We start from the raw sequence: 22,300 nt of genomic DNA, 5'->3' as shown, positions 1-22,300 counted from the left end.
TTTTCATTTTTATTTATGAAAAATTTTTTATTTAGAAAAAATTTTTTAAAATATTTTTTTATTTATTTGACAGAGAGAGAGAAAGCACAAGCAAGGGGAGCAGCAGGCACAGGAGAAGCACACTGAGTTCCCTGCTGAGCCTGATACGGGGCTCAATCCCAGGACCCTGAGATCATAACCTGAGCTGAAGGCAGACACTTAACTGACTGAGCCACCCAGGTGCCCCTATAAAAATTTTTTTATTACCAAACTCGTTGGGAATTTTCACTTTTGAGTTTTCAATTTCTAGTAGTAAGGTTTTTAATTTATTTTTATTATTTACTTTTAAAAAAAATTTTTAAGATTTTATTTATTTATGTGACAGAGACACAACTAGAGAGGGAACACAAACGGGGAGTAGGAGAGGGAGAAACAGGCTTCCTGCTGACCCTGGGATCCTGACCTGAGCCGAAGGCAGACGCAATGGCTAAGCTACCCAGGTGCCCCATTTTACTTTTTAAAGGTTTTTTTTAAAAGTAATCGTGAACACCCCCCCCACCCACCGTGGGACTGGAACTCATGACCCCAAGATCAAGAGTTGCGTGTTCCTCCTTCTGAGCCAGCCAGGTGCCCCTAGAAGTAAGGTATTTAAGCAAACGAGAACAGCATGATTAGTACATATAGAATTGGGATTTGAAAATTCACTGGGGTATGCAACCTAGTATCATAAATACCCTTTTAAACAACTTGGTAACACTATCATATTTGGAAGGTTATAAAACATTAAACATCATATTGCTTAATATTAAATTTCCTTAAAGATTTTTGTATAAACTATTTGATTAATCCTTGTGAAATTATAAATATATATACCTTCTTTTAGTTACTCCCAAAGTCTTTATTTATTTATTTATTTTTATATTTTATGTATTTGGCAGAGCACAAGCAGGGGGAGCAGCAGAGGGAGAATGAGATGCAGACTTCATGCTGAGCAGGGAGCGCGATAGGGGCCTCCATCCCAGGACCCTGGGATGATGACTTGAGCTGAAGGCAGACACTTAAGCCACTGAGCCACCCAGGTGCCCCCAAAGTCTTTATTTTTGTTATTTTACTTTGAACCGCAATAATAGAGAATAAGTACAATTAAGTGTATTCCTCTGACTTAGGTAAGATGATAAATACACATTTAGGGATTGTCCTGACTCCCTAATGAATCTAGTATCTAGAGGATTAGAAAGCACCCTTGAATGTCATTTCCCTTCTCAATTCCTGGGAGGACACTAGTGGTCTTCTGTTGCACATATTTATTTCTTTTGTTTCTTCTCTTTTTTCTTTTCATTTCTTTCTTTTTTTTGTTCTTTTTTTTTCCAAGATTTTTCTTTATTTATTCAACCGAAAGAGATCACAAGCAGACAGAGAGGCGGGCGGGGCGGGAGGGGGGAGGGTACGGGGGCGGGGGAGGAGCAGGCTCCGCGCTGTGCTGGCAGCCGGATGCGGGACTCAATCCCAGAACCCTGAGATCATGACCTGAGCTGAAGGCAGAGGCTTAACCCACTGAGTCACCCAGGTGCCCCTCCTTTTGTTTCTTTAAAAAGAACAAAAAGGCCTCATTTAGCCAGTTGACACATGGGAAGCCTTAATAGTTGTATCGAATCTTGTCAGAAGAGATAGCTATAATATATCTGTGTCTCTTGGTGCCGCCTTTTTTTAAAATTTAGCCAATTGGCATCTTTCTAATAATTAAAGTATGTTTAATAATAATGCACAGAAATGGGAGTTTCTCAGTTTGGGGAATAAACTTTTACTTAGAAATTTCAAGGACTTGAAATATTCATGGGTTAAAACTAGACTGAAAAGTGACATCTTTGACTAGTAGCTTTTTAGGCTGATTAGTTGTATAAATGGATGTGCATGTATCACCATTGGTACTAAAAACAGCAAGAGGGTTATGAGAGGGAACTGGGTTAATTAGAATCAAAATCTGCTTTGGAAGTCAGGGCATTTTGTTAAAAGTGATGTGTCGGAGACATACTGGACTATAATTACTTCTTTTATCTGCCCTAATCGTTAAAAACAGTTTTTCTGGGACATAGAATTGCTCCAAATTTTACATAAACTTGTTGTGAAGATAAAAAGCCTTTCAGGATTGTCACATGAATGTGTTCTCTTAAAGGGAAGTAGTTCTAGGGGGCACCTGGGTGGCTCAGTTGGTTAAGTATCTGACTCTTTGTTTTCTACTCTGGTCATGATCTCAAGGTTATGAGATCCAGCTCCAGGTAGGGTTCCATGCTCAGTGGGGGAGTCTGCTTGAGAGTCTCCCTCCTCCTTTTGCTCCTCCCTCTGCTCTCTCACTGTCTCTCTCTCGCAAATCTTTTTTTTTTTTTTTTTAAGTGGGAGTTAGAAATGAACATCTTGAAAACAGCTCTGGCCTGGCTATCAGATGCATGGGTTCTGGTTCCGGTTTAGATTCCGAAAAGATTAGTGACCTAGGATTAAGTTTGTATTTGTTTCCAGAGTCTCCATTTTCTCAATTGAAATCAAGAAATTCAAGTACGGGGGCGCCTGGGTGGCTCAGTGGGTTAAGCCGCTGCCTTCGGCTCAGGTCATGATCTCAGAGTCCTGGGATCGAGTCCCGCATCGGGCTCTCTGCTCAGCAGGGAGCCTGCTTCCTCCTCTCTCTCTGCCTGCCTCTCCATCTACTTGTGATTTCTCTCTGTCAAATAAATAAATTAAATATTTAAAAAAAAAAAAAAGAAAAGAAAAGAAATTCAAGTACGGGATTTAAAAAAATCTGTTCCTGCTGTAACATTAAGTTTTGCTTGGCCTCATCCAATTTCATGACTTCAAATACTGCGTTCTTAAACATTCCATAAAATGTTTTTGACCCCTCTCAGACAAGTTCTTTTTTTTTTTTTTTAAAGATTTTATTTTTTTATTTGACAGAGTGAGAGAGAGCATGAATGAGGAAGAGAGGGAAAAGTAGGCTCCCCACAAAGAGGGAACCTGACTCAATCCCAGCATCCTGGGATCATGACCCAAGCCCCCTCAGACAAGTTCTATTTCTCCCTTGAACCCCAGATTCATGTGTCTCCTATATGGCCATTATCTCCTGGATATCTAGTAGGCAGCTCAAACATCACATCACTACACCAGATCTACTGATTTTCTCTACATCCCCTATCAAATTTCCTGCTTCCATGCTCTTCTCCACAAGATCACCACACCCCCACAGCAGCTCTGTTTAAAGCCTGTTGGGAGGCATAATGACGACAGTTCACATCTAACTTAGTGTTTGGAGAGCTACCTGTGGAATATATCCAGAATCTGACCACTTCTCAGTGTCTCCATGTTTAAGTCACTAGTGGTTTCCTATTTCTCTTAGATTGAAACCAATACTTGTTACCTTTAGTCCACATAGAAGTGATGTAGAATGACTGATACTTCCTGTCCATTCTGTCAGGTATCAGCCCAGGCCTCTTTTACCCTGGGGACAGACTGTACTGTTGTCACCAATGGACAGGAAGGCACAGAGGAAGAGCAAAAGTTTGTCATGGAGTCATAACTAGGTTTCTTCTTCTTCTTCTTCTTCTTTTTTTAAAGATTTTATTTATTTATTTGACAGAGAGAGATCACAAGTAGGCAGAGAGGCAGGCAGAGAGAGAGAGAGGAGGAAACAGACTCTCCCCGGAGCAGAGAGCCCGATGTGGGGCTCGATCCCAGGACTCTGGGATCATGACCCGAGCTGAAGGCAGAGGCTGTAACCCACTGAGCCACCCAGGCGCCCCGGTTTCTTCTTTTTTTAATCAAGTGTTTTGAGGTCAAATTTATATGCAGTAAAATGTGCCAATCTAAAGTTTACAGTTCATTGAGTTTTGATAAATGTGTACATCCAGAATGTATACATAAATGCATCAACCACCACAATCACAATCTGGAACTTTTCTTTCTTAGGTAGAAGAATGTAAAATAGTACAGACAAATGTTAACTATGAGAGCTTCTGTCTTCATTATAGCTTTGTGTCAAAACAATACTTAACAATTCAGTGTGTTCTCCTAGGTGAATCATTCTCACCTTAAGTATAATTTCAAAATTGCCCAAGAAGCTTAAAAATTCCCAGTGCACAGGAAGCACTCCAGACCAAGTAAATCAGAATATCAGTATAGAACACATAGATCCATTTATGTATATTTTTTAAGATTTCATTTTTACGTAATCTCTACACCTGACCTGGGACTTGAACTCACAACCCCAAGATCAAGAACTGCATGTTCTATAGACTGAGCCAGCCAGATATCCCATCATGTATGTGTGTGTGTGTGTGTGTGTGTATGTATGTATAGTGAGAGAAAGAGAGAGAGAGAGAGATTTTATTTATTTGGCAGAGAAGGCACAAGCAAGGGGGGTGGGAGAGGGAGAAGCAGGCTCCCAGCTGAGCAGGGACTGGATTCCAGGACCCTGGGATCTTGACCTGAGCCTGAGGCAGATGCTTAACCATCTGAGCCACCCAGGCACCCCATCATGTATTTTTAATTTTTTTTAAGACTTTATTTTTTGGGTCCTGGGTGGCTAGTTGGTTAAGTGACTGCCTTCACTGGGGTCATGATCCTGGAGTCCTGGCATCCAGTCCCACATGGGGTTCCCTGTTCAACTGGGTGTCTGCTGCTCCTCTGACCCTCCTCCCTCTCCTTTCTCACTCTCCCACAGATAAACACATAAAATTTTTTTTTTTTTAAACACATAAAACCTTTATTTGAGAGAGAGAGAGAGAAAGAGGGAGGAGGGTCAGAGGGAGAAATTGACTCCCAACTGAGGGGAGAGCCGGACCTGGGTTGGATTCAATCCTAGGATCCTCGGATCATGATCTGAGCCAAAGGCAGACACTTAACCGACTGAGCCACCCAGGCACCCTCCTATCATGGTTTTTTTTTTTTTTTTTTTTTACAGTGTCCAAGCTTATGCCATGTTGAGAAACACTATAATCTTAGGAATATATTTTTAGCTTTTCCTTTTCTCCACCCTCTTAACTCCTACTCAGTCTTCACATCTCACCTCAAAGGTCACATGCTCAGGGAACCTTTCTGAACTCCTCTCCTATGCTGTAATCTCTTTTGTATTACACTTGCTTGTGTTTTTACTTATGTCTATATACCCCACTAACTTGTAAGCTCCTGGAATGTAAGACATGCCCCACACATATACATATAAAGGAATGAGAGTGAATGATGTTGGTAGCATCACTGAGCTCAGGTTAAGGGGTGGGAATGCATATGGTGCCTCAATGTCCCTTGCAGGAAAGACCTTCTTCTTCTTCTTTTTTTTTTTTTTTTTTTATAATTTTTAAAAAGTATTTTATTTATTTGACAGAGACACAGCAAAAGAGGGAACACATATGCAGGAGGTTGGGGAGAGGGAGAAGCAAGCTCCCTGCAGGGCTTGATTCCAGGACCCTGGCATCATGACCTGAGCTGAAGGCAGACGCTTAACCAACCGAGCCCCCCAGGCGCCGAAGAAAGAACTTCTTAGGGCCCGCAAAGCCGAGGCGCCTTTCTCCACTGCACTAAAACGCAGAATTTCATGCACCGCAGGGAAAACCCCGCCCAGGTCGCGTCTTTCGGCGCGGCAGGCGCTGTGCGGCCTCCAGCCGAGAGGGAGCGCTGTGGAGAGAGCAGCTTCCGCCCGCTTTCTCCTTCTCTTTGCCGCGGGCGCCAGCACGTCCTGTTTTCGTTGGCCGCTCTTCGATGGCCGCCGCCGATGTAGCTGCAGCTGCTCCTTCGTAGTGCTGCTCTTCGCCTGGCTAGCTGAGGGCGACGTGACCTCCTCCTTTGTGCTGTTCTGCGCGTTGTCCCGAAGGGCGCTGCTTTTCCCGCGGCCGGCAGCATGGGCCGGGAGTCACGGTGAGGCGGCGCGCCTAGAGGGCGAGCGGGCGGGCGGCTTCCTGGGACTGGGGGAAAGAGGCGGGAGTTGAGGTGGCAGCGGGACCAGGCCTGAACCGGTGCGTCCCCACGTGCGGCCAGCGCTCCCCGCGGCCACCCGGGGGGCAGGGAGACCTTGGCCGAGGGAGTGACTGTACGTGGGCCGGTGACGCTCGTAGGGTTCCCTACACTGCCATCGCCCGTTGCAGCCCTTGGAGCGGGACCACCGCTCCAGGAGGTCAGTGATTGGGCACCACATCCCGCCATTTCCACGAAGCCCTCCGTGATCCCTCCGTCAGTAGTGATCCCCGTTGAATTTCTTACCCGTTCGCGTTTGCCCCCTTTCCCTGCCGCTTGTTGCTGTCTATTTTTAGTACCTTATGCGTGTCTTGTATTTTCCCAAATCAGTTTAAAAGAGCTGGAGGATAAATATTTTTACATCATATACAACATTGAACGTGACTAGGCTTTTAGTGGGCTGCAATAAATACTTGTTGCATGGAGATTTATTTCTCCGGTAGATATCATATTTCTTTGTTATGTATTTTCTGTACTTTTAACACCTGGATTGGGAGGTCTTATTAGAATTCTGATACCTCTTCAAAACTTTAGATTGTTAAACGGGGTTTGGGACCTTGAGGTTATTATCTTAAAGATGAATATTTGCTTTGTATTTAGCAGTGAATGAAAGATCTTTTTATCTGGGTTATAAATAATAAGTAATAGTAGTTTATTGAGATACAGTTAATGTTTAGGGAAATGGACAAAGCTTAAGGGTAGAACTAGATGAAATTTAGCAAATCCATAAACTGAGTACCATCACATGGATAAAGATAAAGAATGGTTGTATATTTACAGAGAATTCTTGTGCAGGTCTTTTAAATTGCTATTCATCTGGCTACCCAAAGCAGAAACCTGGAAAAGAGAGTTTATTTGATTAATTTTTCTCTTGTACTGTCTAAACCCAGTAAGATTCTACACCCCGTCTCCATTTCTGCTCTCTGACTTAATCCAGGCCCTAATCATTTAGTGTTCAGACTGCTACACTTGCCTCAAATTGATTATCTTCCTGTGATCTTTGTACTCCTAATAGGTTCCTCACACTGCAGCCACAGTGACACTTCTGAAATAAAGATTATGTCATTCCTCTCTTTCATCCAAAGATAAAGTCAGACTGTTTAGCACATCCTTCAGGACCCTTCACAAGGAAGCTTCTTCCAGCTCTTTAGCCTTTTCCCCTGCCTGCATGGCTTGTGCTCTAGGTTGGTTCAGGAACTTATGGAAGGCTCAGAAATAGGATGGAGCAAGGTGTTCGAGAAATAAATAAAGAGCTCAGTTTGCCTACATATCTAGGTGTCATGAAGGGTTGACGATAAGTGGTAGGAGGTAGGTTCTAAAAGGGAGTTGCGTCCAGAATGTCGGTGGATTGTAGATTTAAAGAATTTGAGGGGCCCTTCAGTGGCTCAAGCTGTTAAGCATCTGTCTTCGGCTCAGGTCATGATCCTAGTGTCCTGGGACTGAGCCCTGCATCAGGTTCTCTGTTCAGTGGGGAGCCTGCTTCTCCATCTCCCTCTGCTGTTCCCCCTGTTGGTACTTTCTCTATCTCTCAAATAAACAAACAAACAAATAAATAAATAAATAAATAAAATAGATAAATAAAATCTTGAAGCTAAGAATTTGAGAGCCTTTGAAGATTTTGCCCAAGAAATGTTTGGGTATGTTTATATAATATGGTCAGAACTCTGCTTTACAAAGATTACCACTGAAGCAACAAGTGAAACAGATTTCAGGGAACAGAATAGAAACAAGAAGACCAGGAGTCTTCTAAAATGCCCTAACTAGATAGCTCTGATGTGGAGTAGTGACAGTGGGAACTCTGAGGTGCTGATATAATATGAAGAGAATTACAGAGATGGAATTGGTAATACTTGGTGTTTTACTGGTTGTGTAGAAAGAGAGAAGTATTAAAGATAACATATTTTGAGACTACTGACTGGAAGGTGTGGTAATAAATGGTTTGGAGAGGCAAAGGTATTGAGTTTGGGTTTCTACACATTGAGTTTCAGGTGCTTGGATAATGAGGGGCACTCATTCCCTAGCCATCTTATCCACGTTTGTTGCTTTAAGTAGCCTTTGTACACTGATGGCTGTGGAGCCCTTCATGAATTCTAGACTGATATTTCAACTACCTACATACATCTCCATGTGAATGCCTAATATCCTGATTCCCCCCACCCCACATATGATTCTTCCTCAGGCTTCCCATCTTAGTAAATGGCAACTTCATCTTTCTACTAGGTCCAGCCGTGTATCTCAGAGACACCCATGGCTTCTGCCTTGCTGTCACACTTGGCATCGAGTTAATCCTTAAATCAGTCCTTTCTAGTTTCAAAATACCTAGATTTTGATACTTCCTAGAAACTCTAAACTTGATATTCTCATCCCATCCACCATTCTCTTACTTGGATGATTGCTATTACATTCTACCTCTTTTCCCTGCTTCTGCATTTGCCTTTCTTCAGTTTGTTTTCCCCTCAGCAGCCAGACTAATGCTTTAAAAATATTAGTGAGGGAAAAAGTAAGTAAAAAATAAATAAAAATATTAGTGGGGTAACACTGCTGCTCTACTTAGAATCCTCTAGTAACTTCTCAACTTACTCAGAGTGAAAGAAAAAGTCCTTAGAATGGCCTGTAAGGCTCTACAGAGCTCTCCATGTTTTCCTGCCCTACTGTATTGCTGATCTCATCTCATGGTACTTGGTCATTTAGACCTAGCCGCATCTGCCTTCCTAGCTGTTCCTTAGATACACCAGTCAAGCTTCTTCCTCAACGACTTTGCACTTGTGGTGCCTGTTGCCTGTAAAGTTTCTCCCCCTTGTATCTACATGGTTCCTTTGATTTTCTTCAGACCTCTGAAGTGTTTGTTTATTAGTAAGTTTTTCTCATCACCTAGTTTAAAATAGCAAACCTCCTACCTGCCACCCTTCCTCTTTCATTTACTCTGATCAGTTTCTCTCTGTAGTACCACGTGATGCATTGTGTATTTATTTCTTTACTTGTCAGTCATTTCTTCCTTTACCAGAATGCAAGTTGCTTGAGGCAAGTTTGGTCCGTTCTTTTTACTGTCCTTGCTTCCATTTCAAGATAGTTTTTCCCTGTCTATGTGGACTGTAGCTGCAGGAGTCATTACTTCCCCCTAATTTTAAGAGCTGATGAACAAAAAGGCCTTTCAGTGTTTAATTTGCTGAGATCTTTTAGGAAAATGTGATTAATTAAAATATAATAGAAGTTACCTGTGTTTGCTAAACTTAATCTTGAACTTCATCTTCTAGCCACTATCGGAAGCGATCAGCATCAAGGGGGCGCTCTGGAAGTCGTTCTAGAAGTCGCTCACCCTCAGACAAAAGAAGTAAACGTGGAGATGATAGACGGTCTAGAAGCAGAGATAGAGATAGAAGGAGAGAGAGGTCTCGTAGCAGAGATAAAAGAAGATCTCGGTCAAGAGACCGGAAGCGCCTGAGGTAAGACAGTCTCCTAAAGACTCATGATAAATTGGGTCTTCTCAGCTAAATTGGGCTTGTTCAAAAGTATGACTTGGACTGAAATTTAATGGTCTTTGGTGGGCACTCTGCTTTGACCCCAGCTCATTTGATCAGGTCCAGAGGTGCTTTGCCTGGAGCAAAGAGTCTCAAAGGTAATATGTCATTAAGATTGTTCTGTTCTGGGACGCCTGGGTGGCTCGGTTGGTTAAGCAGCTGCCTTCGCCTCAGGTCATGATCCCAGTGTCCTGGGATCGAGTCCCATATCGGGCTCCTTGCTCCGCAGGGAGCCTGCTTCTCCCTCTGACTCTGCCTTCCATTCTGCCTGCCTGTGCTTGCTCTTGCTCACGTTCTCTCTCTCGCGCGCTCTCTCTCTCTCTCTCTCTCTGACAAATAAATAAATAAATAAAATCTTAAAAAAAAAAAAGATTGTTCTGTTCTAATTCTGTCCCAAGAGAGCTGACAACTATGTTCAGACCAGCCACTAAAGCCAGCAGGAGAAGGAAAAGGGCAGAGCCATCTGCAAGCCCTGCTTGGTGTTTGACACTTTAAAAAAAAAAAAGGTATTTTTTTAAAGCTTTTTTTTTTTTTAAAGATTTTATTTATTTATTTGACAGATCACAAGTAGGCAGAGAGGCAGGCAGAGAGAAAGGAGGAAGCAGGCTCCCTGCTGAGCAGAGAGCCCAATGCCGGCTCGATCCCAGGACCCTGGGGTCATGACCTGAGCCGAAGGCAGAGACTTTAACCCACTGAGCCACCCAGGCGCCCCTAAAGCTTTTTATTTTTAAGTAATCTCTCTACAGTGTGGGGCTCAAACTTAAAACCCTGAGATCAAGAATTGTGTGCCCTACTGACTGAGCCAATCAGGGACCCTCTCAACTCCCCTTTTTTTAATTTCTAAAGAGGATTCTATTTATTTATTTATTTACTTAAAACATTTTATTTTTAATTAATCTCGCATGCAACTTGGGGCTTGAACTTACAACTTTAAGATCAAGAGTTGCATACTCGGGGCGCCTGGGTGGCTCAGTGGATTAAGCTGCTGCCTTCAGCTCAGGTCATGATCTCAGGAGTCCTGGGATCGAGTCCTGCATTGGGCTCTCTGCTCAGCAGGGAGCCTGCTTCCCTCTCTCTCTCTGCCTGCCTCTCTGCCTACTTGTGATTTCTCTCTGTCAAATAAATAAATAAAACCTTAAAAAAAAAAAAAAGAGTTGCATACTCTACCAACTGAGCTAGTCAAGTGTCCCTTTTTGACACTCTTTTAAAAAAAACTATTTTGAATAAAAGGATCTCCTAATTTTTATTTTACTTTTACTTGCTTACACATTCCTTGGCACCAGACAAGCAGCTGTATGTAACCTTTGTAGAGGTGGAAAACATTGTAAATAAAAATAATCTTCCCCACACCAAAAAGTTATTTGATAAGTTTCTTATTATAATAGGAAAGAAGACAAGGCTGTACAGGTGCTGTGAACTGATCACAGAAAAAACCCTTTCGCAAACATTGGAAGAAGAAATTGCGGAAGTATTACTTGGTGCTCAAGGAGAATACTCATCTATGAAAAAGTGGATAGTGTTGACTTAGTTTCATATTATGTGGTCCCAGGAACAGTTTCATATAATTCATTCAAGCATGTATTTTTTTTTTTTTAAGATTTTATTTATTTATTTGACAGAGATCACAAGTAGGCAGAGAGGCAGGCAGAGAGAGATGGGGGGAGCAGGCTTCCCACTGAGCTGGATCAGTGGGGCTTGATTTCAGGACCCCGAGATCATGACCCAAGCTGTAGGCAGAGGCTTAACCCACTGAGCCACCCAGGCGCCCCCATTCAAGTATGTATTAAGTGAAATTGATTTTTTAAGATTTGGTCTTTGGCTTTTAGGAGTGAAAGTAGAATCACAAGGTTTTAGAGCAAGAAGGATTTTGAGATTATCTAAGTGGAGCCTCCATATTATATAGATGGGGAAACTGTGATGCAGAGAGTTGATCTGCCCTATGTCATGTCACCGTCAGCTCTAGAATGGAAATTATCTCCTAGTCTTCATTATCTGTGTTCTTCTAGCCCCATTGTACCCATCCTTATACTTAAGTTTTGGCTTTGAAATTTAGATTTTTCTACTATAGACCGTAGATTTTATTTTATTTTTTATTTTTATTTTTTTTTAAAGATTTTGTTTATTTATTTGACAGGGATCACAAGTAGGCAGAGAGGCAGGCAGAGAGAGAGGAGGAAGCAGGCTCCCTGCTGAGCAGAGAGCCCAATGCGGGACTTGATCCCAGGACTCTGAGATCATGACCTGAGCTGAAGGCAGCAGCTTAACCCACTGAGCCACCCAGGCGCCCCTAGACCGTAGATTTTAGAAGGACATTTATTATCACAGATTTGCTGGGGTTTTTTCCAACAAATATCATTTTGGAATTAGTATCCTCACTTTTTTTTAACCACTTCTAAGAATTGACTTTACTTGTTCCTTTTTTATCTGCTTTGATGATTGTTTGAAATCTCAGCCTTTAATATTAGTAATAGTTAACCTTCTTTCAACACAGTACAGAACCGTTATCTGAAAGTAATACTACTTGGTCATAGAATGAATGAAAAGTGTCTTCCTTTCAGGCGTTCCAGAAGTAGAGAGAGAGACAGAAGTCGAGACCGAAGAAGATCTCGAAGTCGAGACAGGAGACGTTCAAGGAGTAGAAGCCGAGGCCGGCGATCCAGATCCTCCAGTCCTGGCAATAAAAGCAAGAAAGCTGAGAATAGGTAATGTTATCATTGGACTGTATCATGCAGTTTGGGAACTGACTCTTCCCTTTTCCTTCCTTTTTTAAAAGAAATCTTTATAAATAATTACTGACTAGCTCTACCATCAACTACTGGTTGAATTAAATTAAATTAAATTAATTTATTTAAGGATTTTATTTGTTTATTTATTTGTCAGAGAGAGAGAGAGCATGCGAGAGAGTGCATGAGCAGGTAGAGTGGCAGGCAGAGGTGGAGAGAGAGGCAGGCTCACTGCCAAGCAAGGAGCCCGATGCGGGACTTGATCCCAGGACCCTGGGATCATGACCTGAGCTGAAGGCAGCAGCCTAACGGACTGAGCCACCTAGGCATCCCTATTTTATTTATTTTTATCTTAAAATTTTTTTAAAAATTTTAATAGTTTATGAGGCTTGTAATTCAGTTGGAAATAGTAGATTCGGTTAGTTTTAACATTCATAATACACTGTTCTCTTATTTGATACCTATTGTTAATGGTCAGGAATATATTGTATAAACATCTTTTTGGGAACTCTTTTTTTCCTTTGAAATGATGTTCTTAGCATTTCTGACACTGGTTGGCAGATAACTTTTTAACTCATGATGTGAATTGCTGAATTGCTCTTCAGGATAGGTATGAACTTTGCTTGTGTTAAATGTACATGTTTCCTTAGGATGCCAGTACCCTTCAATTTCAAGGTATATCTATTAGACATAACATGTTTACTCTTCATATTTCTCTTTCCAATGATTTGTTCTTTGGCTGTTTCTGAAGTGGTGACATAGTTGATATATGAATTTGTATTTTCTGTATATTACTCATATTATTCATGAGTGTTTTCCTCATGTCATTAATTTTATTTTATAAATTTTACTTTTATTTTACCAAGGTTGGTGTAGTAATGCCCATTGGGATTATTTTGAGTTAAAAGTAAAATATAAATTTGGAAAAGTGAATGAAATGTAAACATGCAGTTTATTAAATAATTATAAAGCAATATCCATGTAACCACCACCAAGGATAAGAAATAGAACATATTAGGACGCCTGGGTGGCTCAGTTAGTTAAATGTCTGCATTTGGCTCAGGTCATGATTCCAGGGTCCTGGGATCAAGTTCAGCATCAGGCTCCTTACTCAGTGGGAGCCTGCTTCTCCCTTTGCCTGCTCTGCCTGCTGTTGCTCCTGTTTGTGCTCTCTCTCTGACAAATAAATAAATAAAACCTAAAAAAAAAGAAAAAGAAAAGAAATAAAACATATCAGTATCTCTAGAAGCCCTCCATGTCCTATAATTCCAGCTCTCTACTGCCCTAGATAAAACCACTCCTGACGTTTGTACTTGTAATTTCTTTGTCTTTCTTTAGAGTTTTACACTTGTGTTCACATCTGGAAAAATAATAGTTAAGATTTATGTTTTCTAACTTTACTTGAATGAGTTCCATATTCTTTTGTATCTTTGTTGATAATTGTTTGAGAGTCATCCATATTGCTTATAACAGTAGTTCATTTTCACTCCTGAATACTATTTGGTGGTAGAAGTATACCACTATTTATCTGTTCTACTGAGGTGAGTATTTGGGTTCTTTTGACTTTTAGGGTATTTTGAGCATTTTTTTTTTTTTTAAGATTTTATTTATTTATTTGACAGGCAGAGATCACAAGTAGGCAGAGAGGCAGGCAGAGAGAGAGGAAGAAGCAGGCTCCCTGCTGAGCAGAGAGCCCAATGTGGGGCTCGATCCCAGGACCCTGGGATCACGACCCGAGCTGAAGGCAGCGGCTTTAACCCACTGAGCCACCCAGGCGCCCCATATTTTGAGCATTTTTATGTATGTGTCTTAGTATACATGTGCTTGAGTTTCACCAGGGTGTGTATCTAGGAGTGAAATTATATGGTTATAGAATAAACATAGCTTTATTGTTTTTTTAAAAGATTTGTTTATTTGAGGGAGAGAGTGAGTGCAAGGCATGCGAGTAGTGGGTGGGCAGAGAGAGAGAATCTGCATTAGATGCCCTGGTGAGTGTGGAGCCCAGCATGGTGTGATCACAAACCTGAGATCTTTTTTTTTTTAAAGATTTTATTTATTAATTTGACAGAGCGAGATCACAAGCAGGCAGAGAGGCAGGCAGAGAGAGAGGAGGAAGCAGGCTCCCTGCTGAGCAGAGAGCCCGATGTGGGCCTCGATCCCAGGACCCTGAGATCATGACCTGAGCTGAAGGCAGCAGCTTAACCCACTGAGCCACCCAGGCGCCCACAAACCTGAGATCTTGACCTGAGCTGAAGTCAAGAGTCGGCTCAGTCAACTAACTGAGCAACCCAGCCACCCCAGTGTAGCTTCATTTTTATTGAATAATTCCAAATGCTTTTCAGAGGAATTATGCTGATTGTATTCCGATGAGCAGTATCGTTGTGTTGCTCCATACTCTTCCCAGTATTTGGTAGTCAGTCCTATTAAGTTTTGTTAATTGGTTAGACATACTAGTATTGTTGTGGCTTTCATTTGTATTTGTCATGACCAGTGAGGTTGAACTTCATATGTTCTTTGGTCATTTGGATTTCTTCTTTTCTGAAATATGTTAAAATCTTTTGCTTATTTTTCTGTTGAGTTGTTTCTTTAAAAATTGACTTGTAGGAGGTTTTGTTGTTTTTTTAAATAGCTTGCTGGTTGTTGATTGTCGTTTATATAAATGGCACATATATTCTTTTACACTATGGTTTGTCTTTTTACTCTGTTACGATACTTTTGATGAATAGAGATTTAATGAAAAAACATTTCTTTTTTTTTTTTTTAAGATTTTTATTTATTTATTTGACAGAGATCACAAGCAGGCAGAGAGGCAGGCAGAGAGAGAGAGAGTGGAGGGAGCAGGCTCCCTGCTTGAGCAGAGAGCCCGATGCGGGGCTCCAACCCAGGACCCTGAGGTCATGACCTGAGCTGAAGGCAGAGGCTTTAACCCACTGAGCCACTCAGGCGCCCTGAAAAAACATTTCTTAATTCATGTTATGTATTGAGAAGAACATAAATATTAAAACCTGAAAAGGACAGTATGAGAAAAGATAACTATAGGCTTTATTTAATCTAAACATAAAGACTATTATACTGAATCAAAAAACATGTAAAGAAAATAATTATGAACTATGTGGATTTATTCCAGGAATGGAAGGTTGGTTTAACATAAGAAAATCAGTCTGTGTAGGGGCACCTGGGTAACTCAGTCAATTGAGTGTCTACCTTTAGCCCAAGTCATGATCCTAGGGTCCTGGGATTTGAGCCCCATGGCAGGCTCCCTGCTTAGCAAGAGGATCTGCTTCTTTCTCCCTCTGCTCCTCCCCCTGCTTGTGCTCTCTCTCAAATGAATAAATAAAATCTTCTAAAAAAAAAAAAGAGAGAGGATGCTTGGGTGTCTCAGTTGGTTAAGTGACTGTCTTCAGCTCAGGTCGTGATCCTGGAGTCCCAGGATTGAGTCCTGCATGGGGCTCCCTGCTCAATGGGGAGTCGTCTTCTCTCTCTGACTCTCCCCTGTTTCATGCTCTTTCTCTTGCAAATAAATAAACAAAATCTTCAAAAAAAAAAAATAAAGAAGAGAGTAAAATCAGTCAGTTTAATTCTTTATATTAATAAGATTCAAGGAGAAAAGTCATGGTTATCTAAGTAGATTTGGAGAAAAGCATTTTATTAACTTCAAAACATATTCATGTTAAAAATGCCTAGCATATAGAAAAGTATTTCACAAACTGATTGTAAAATTAGAAATGCAAGGGCATAAACTGTCTTAAAGAACAAGATAGGAGGGCTTGCTTTACCAGATATTGAAACTTGTCATAAAGTTGTCCAAATTAAGTGTGGTTTTGATGTAGAGACAAATCAGTGGAACCACGTAAAGAGCCCAGAAGAAGATCCCACGTATATGGTCACTTAACAAATGACAGTGGTGACAGTGTAATTAGTGGGGGAAAGTTCTTTCAGTAAGTAGTACTTGGGTTACTTGAGTTGCCTGGGTGGCTATCGGTTAGACTTTTAGTCAGACACTTTTTTTTTATTTGACAGAGAGAGAGTACAAGTAGGCAGAGGGAAAAGGGGAAGCAGGCTATCTGCTGAGCAGAGAGCCCAATGCAGGGCTCGATCCCAGAACCCCGAGACCATGACCTGAGCCAAAGGCAGAGGCTTAAGGTTCTGAGCCACCCAGGCACCCCAAACATCAGAATCTTGATCAGCTCAGGTCTTGATCTCAGGATTGTGAGTTCAAGCTTAGTGTGGAGCCTGCATCAAAAAAAAAAAAAAAATAAGTGCTACTAGGGTCATTTGCTACCATATAATGAAATAGGACGACATACATCATTCTGTACATAAAAACAGATAAAAGACCAAATCGATGGCATAATTGTAAACTTTTTAGAAGTTTATAGTAGAGAAAATATTTTTTTAATAATTTTTTTTTTTTAAAGATTTTATTTATTTATTTGAGAGAGAGACAGTGAGAGAGAGCATGAGCGAGGAGGTCAGAGAGAAGCAGACTCCCGTGGAGCTGAGAGCCCAATGCGGGACTCGATCCCGGGACTCCGGGATCATGACCTGAGCCGAAGGCAGTTGTCCAACCAACTGAGCCACCCAGGCGTCCCGATTTTTTTAAAGGTTTTATTTATTTGACAGACAGAGATCACAAGTAGGCAGAGAGGCAGGCAGAGAGAGAGAAGAGGAAGCAGGCTCCCTGCTGAGCAGAGAGCCTGATGTGGGACTCGATCCCAGGACCCTGAGATCATGACCTGAGCTGAAGGCAGAGGCTTTAACCCACTGAGCCACCCAGGTGCCCCTAGAGAAAATATTCTTTACCTTTGGATATCTTCATCAAATCTGGAAGGTTTAAAAAGCACCAGTTTCTTTAAAATGGGAAAAAGAAGACTGAATTGATTGCATTCAAATTAAGTATTTTTTTTAAGGCTTTTATTTTCCCAACTTGAAAGAGAGAGCAAACGATCATGACCAAGGGGAGGGGTACAGGGGAGAGGTAGATGCAGACTCTCCACTGAGCAGGGACCCCGATTCGGGCCTCGATCCCAGGACGCTGAGATCATGACCTGATCCGAAGGCAGATGCTTAACCAACTGAGCCAGCGAGGCGGCCCAAGAAATTTTTTTTACTTAAAAGATACCAAACATAGGGGTGAAATGCAAGGCCTGTTGGGGTTTTAAATGTTATTTTTTACTTTTTAATTTTTTAAAAATTTTTTTACGATTTTACTTATTTGAGAGAGAGAGGGAGAGTGTATAGGGAGAGCGAGAGGGAGAAGCAGACTTTGTGCTGATCAAGGAGTCAGATGTAGGACTTAATCCCTGGCGGCTGTGATCATAACCTGAGCCAAAGGCAGATGCTTAACTGACTGAGCAACCCAGGCCCCTTAAACATTATTAATTTTTAAATGAGTTAATTAAACATTATCTTGGAGAATGTTAATGTTTTGGTAGATTTCTCTCCTATTTAAATTTTTTTCATTTTTATATGATATGTCTACTTTTTCTTGGCTAGATTGCCAATTGTTTAATATTTGTAATTAATGTTAAAGGATTTAATATTTGTCATATTTCCAAGGTGTTTAGTATAAAAGTTAAGTTGACTTTTGGAAATTTCTTAACCAAAAAGTAAAATGTAAGTCTTTATTTTACTTTATTTTATTTATTTATTTTATTTTTGAGAGAGAGAGAGAACGAGCCCTTGTGAGTGGGGTGCGTGGGAAGGGACAGAGAGAAAGAATCTTTTTTTTTTTTTTTTTAAGATTTTATTTATTTATTTGACACAGAGAGAGAGAGATCACAAGTAGGCAGAGAGGCAGACAGAGAGAGAGAGAGGGATGCAGGCCCCCTGCTGAGCAGAGAGCCCGATGCAGGACTCGATCCCAGGATGCTGGGATCATGACCTGAGCTGAAGGCAGGGGCTTAACCCACTGAGCCACCCAGGCGCTCCGAGAGAAAGAATCTTAAGCAGCCTCCACGCTCAGCACAGAGCCTGAGGTGGGGCTCGATCCCATGACTCTGAGATCACAACCTGAGCCAAAGTCAGAGTTAGACACTTAGCTGACTGAGCCACCCAGGCGCCCCCTTTAAATGTATTTTAGATGTGAATGTTTCCAAGAACAAATAAATGATGTTTCTTCTTTTCTTTTTTCATAGGTCTAGGTCCAAAGAGAAAACAGAGAGTGGGGAAAGTTCTAAAGAGAAGAAAAAAGACAAAGATGACAAGGAAGATGAAAAAGAAAAAGATGCTGGTGTATGTTTACTAACTAAATAATTGTATTATATTATCATATTTGTTTCTGTGATCACAAACTGTTGGGGATTTTTATTGCTATATATTTAATTATATTTGTTTCTTTTTAAGTAGACTCCATATCCAACATGGGGCTTGAGCTCACGACCCTGAGATCCAGGGCCCCATGCTGTACTGACTGAGCCAGCTAGGTCCTCTATATATTTTATTTTTATTTTATTAATTTATTTTTAAGGACTTTATTTCTTTTTTTTTTTTGAGAAAGAGAGCACAAGCACAAAGAGAGCACAAGCAGGGGGAACAGCAGAGGGAGAGGGAGAAGCAGACTCTGTTGAGCAGGGAGGCTGATTGGGCTTGATCCCATGACATTGGGATTATGACCTGAGCTAAAGGCAGATGCTTAACCAGCTGAGCCACCTAGGCATCCCTGTTTTTATTTTTAAATGATAGTATGTAAAAAAACAAAAACCAAAAAAGAGATAAAGTAAAAACTGTCCCTATTAGAGGAGTCATTTCTCAAAAATACTGCATATCTATATACATGATCTGTTTTTACTTAACAAAAGGTGATTATGCTATGTGTGCTATTCTGTACCTTGCTTTTGTTCCTTATTTTATTTATTTATTTATTTTTTATTACGTAATCTCTACTCCTGATAGTAGAGTGGGTTTCAAACTCAGCCCCCAGATCATGAGTTGCAGGTTCCACTGACTGAGCCAGCCAGGTGCCCTGCTTTTGTTCATTTTTAAATTGTTCAACTTTAAATTTTAAATTTTTAAATCTATTTTTTCAGTATATAACGTCTGAAGAAGAATACACAGCAGTATATCCAACATTCAACTTAGTGTGCCTAGTTGTTTTCTTTTGTTATATATTGGAGATCTTCTGTAACTGCATATATAGATATAGCTCATTGTTTTTAGTGCCTGCATGGTGTTCTTTTGAAACAAAGTAAGGAAATCACCTTTGATGGATATTTAGGTTATTTTCAGTCTTCATTATGAACAGTGGTATGTGAATCCTTCTATACATGTCTTTTGTGAATGTAGGGTAAATTGGTATCAATGAAATGGCTTTGTCAATGGGTATATATATTTAACATTTTGACAAATAGGATCAAAATGCCCTCTAAAAGAGTGGTAAACCTTTTTTTTTCCCTTAAAGTTTATATATTTAAGTAATCTCTTCACCCAGGGTGGATCTATACTCCTCTCATGACCCTAAGATTAAAAGTCCCATGTTCTTCTGAGTTAGCCAGCCAGGTGCCCTAAGTTTTGTTTTTGTTTTAATTATTATTATTATTTTTTAAGATTTTATTTATTTGACAGATATTTGTCAGATTATTTGACAGATATTTATTTATTTGGCAGATATTTTATTTATTTGACAGAGAGAGAGACATACATAGTGAGAGAAGGAACAGAAGCAGGGAGAATGGGAGAGGGAGAAGCAGGCTTCCTGCTGAGGAGGGAGCCTGATGTGGGGCTCAATTCCAGGACCCTGGGATCATGACCGGAGCCAAAGGCAGATGCTTAATGACTGAGCCACCCATGTGCCCCTTTTGTAGTATTTTCTTTGACTGTTTTTTGACGTAGTATTTCCATATCTATAATGATAGCATATGTAGATTTTTTTTTAAGATTTTATTTATTCGTGAGAGAGACAGAGTACAAGCTGAGGGAGGGGCAGATGGAGAGGGGCAAGCAGACTCCCCACTGATCAGAAAGCCCACAGCAGAGCTCAATCCCACTATCCTAAGATCATGACCTGAGCCAAAGTCAGACATTTAACAGGCTGACCCACCCAGACATCCCAGCATATGTCAGTTTTTTATTTTTACAATGTTTAATCACTGAGTTCCTGCTTACGGCTATGAAAATGGTTTGCTTTCTCCTTTTTCTGAGTATTATTTATTTATTTATTTAAAGATTTTATTTATTTATCTGATGGACAGAGATCACAAGTAGGCAGAGGCAGGCAGGGGTTGGGGGAAGCAGGCTCCCAGCCAAGCAGAGAGCCCGATGTGGGGCTCAGTCCCAGGACCCTGGGATCATGACCTGAGCCGAAGGCAGAGGCTTTAACCCACTGAGCCAACCACGCGCCTCTCTTTTCAGAGTATTATTAATCATCTTGATAAAGTCTTTGGAATGGCTGTTTCTAGGAAACTTAGACCTAAAGACCAAAAGACCAAAACTTTTTAATCATGTTGATAAATAGCTTTCACTTAAGTATTCACTAATTTTTTTTTTTTTAAGATTTTATTTATTTATTTGAGAGACAGAGATCACAAGTCGGCAGAGAGGCAGGCAGAGAGAGAGGAAGGGAAGTAGGCTCCCCACTGAGCAGAGAGCCTGATTTGGGGCTTGATCCCAGGACCCTGGGATCACGACCTGAGCCGGAGGCAGAGGCTTTAACCCACTGAGCCACCCAGGTTCCCCGCTTACTCACTGATTTGTAATAGAAAATTTCTTTTTCATGGAGGCAGTCTTTGAGGTGTGTAGAGGATTTAAACTTGAGAATAACTCGTAACTGGGGAATTATGCTTATTAATTCATCTAGTTTCTCATTTTAGGAAAAAAGTGGATTCATGTTTACATCTTGCCTAAAATTAAAATGAGATTAATCATGTTTGAAGTCTGCTTTCTTAGTTGAAGGTGATTTTTTTGTTTGCTGGTATATTCGTAGATATATTTAAAAGATGTGTCCCTGCAATTGTATCGGTTTGGGAGCTATTATAAATAAAGCTGCTATAAACACTCAAAAAAAAAAAAAAAAGATGACTGATCTCAATCTGGTGTAAATTGAGTTTGTAAATACAGCTGTTTTTCATTTTCCTCTTTATATAATTTGAGAGTTTATATGGAATATTGCTGGAATAAAGTTGTTAATCTTTCTTTCCTTCTGTATTTCTCATTCCCCCCCCAAGAACTTTGATCAGAATAAGCTGGAAGAAGAAATGAGAAAGCGAAAAGAAAGAGTAGAAAAATGGCGAGAAGAGCAACGTAAAAAGGCCATGGAAAACATAGGAGAACTGAAAAAAGAAATTGAAGAGATGAAACAAGGGAAAAAATGGAGCTTAGAAGATGATGATGGTATATTCATTTGTTAGATAGTCTATATAATAATTCACGTGACATATTCTAGAAATACGAGTAATATTTCATGCTGGGAATTTTTAGGCCATTTTTTACTGTGGAAAATACAGCATTTTAACTTTTTTTTTTTTAAGATTTTATTAGAGCATGAGCAGGGGTGAGTTGCAGAGGGAGAGGGAGAAGCAGAGTCCCCACTGAGCAGGGAGCCCCATGTGGGGCTCGCTTAACTGACTGAGCCACCCAGGTGCCCCAACCATTTTTTTAATATATCCTTTTTTTTTTTTTTTTTTAAGATTTTATCTATTTATTTGACACAGAGAGAGAGAGAGATCACAAGTAGGCAGAGAGGCAAGCAGAGAGAGAGGGGGAAGCAGGCTCCGTGCTGAGCAGAGAGCCCAATGTGGGACTCGGATCCCAGGACCCTGAGATCATGACCCAAGCCAAAGGCAGAGGCTTAACCCAGTGAGCCACCCACATATCTTATATATGAGATATAATCTCATATATTAAAGGCACCCCTTTAATATATCTTTTAAAGATTTATTTATTTGAGAGAGCTAGAGCATGAGTGCACATGAATTGGGGGAGAAGCCAAGAGAGGGAGAGCAAATCTGAAGCAGATTCAGCATGAGGCTGGACTCAGGGCTTGATCCCACAACCACGAAAGCATGATCTGAACTGAAATCCAGAGTTAGTTGCTTAACCAACAGAGCCACCCAGGCACCCTGATATATTTTTTTAAAGATCTATCCATTTGAG

The 22,300-nt window shown here is 40.7% G+C and overlaps 1 protein-coding gene across 1 annotated transcript in view; it reads left to right on the top strand.

Moving 5' to 3' along the window:
- The first annotated feature begins 5,686 nt into the window (after positions 1 to 5,686).
- DDX46 (DEAD-box helicase 46) overlaps positions 5,687 to 22,300 on the top strand; it is a 70,657-nt gene continuing 54,043 nt past the window's right edge. The window contains exons 1-5 of the mRNA XM_044227310.1: positions 5,687 to 5,874; positions 9,225 to 9,413; positions 12,047 to 12,190; positions 18,349 to 18,445; positions 21,373 to 21,538. Of these exons, the coding sequence (XP_044083245.1) occupies positions 5,858 to 5,874; positions 9,225 to 9,413; positions 12,047 to 12,190; positions 18,349 to 18,445; positions 21,373 to 21,538 (613 nt within the window). The 5' untranslated portion in view covers positions 5,687 to 5,857. The remainder of the gene's footprint in view (positions 5,875 to 9,224; positions 9,414 to 12,046; positions 12,191 to 18,348; positions 18,446 to 21,372; positions 21,539 to 22,300) is intronic.

The sequence above is a fragment of the Neovison vison genome, chromosome 1, assembly GCF_020171115.1.
Source record: "Neovison vison isolate M4711 chromosome 1, ASM_NN_V1, whole genome shotgun sequence".
Taxonomy (NCBI): domain Eukaryota; kingdom Metazoa; phylum Chordata; class Mammalia; order Carnivora; family Mustelidae; genus Neogale; species Neogale vison.
The sequence above is the reverse complement of the archived record's forward strand: the minus strand, read 5'-3'. Positions and strand labels throughout refer to the sequence as shown.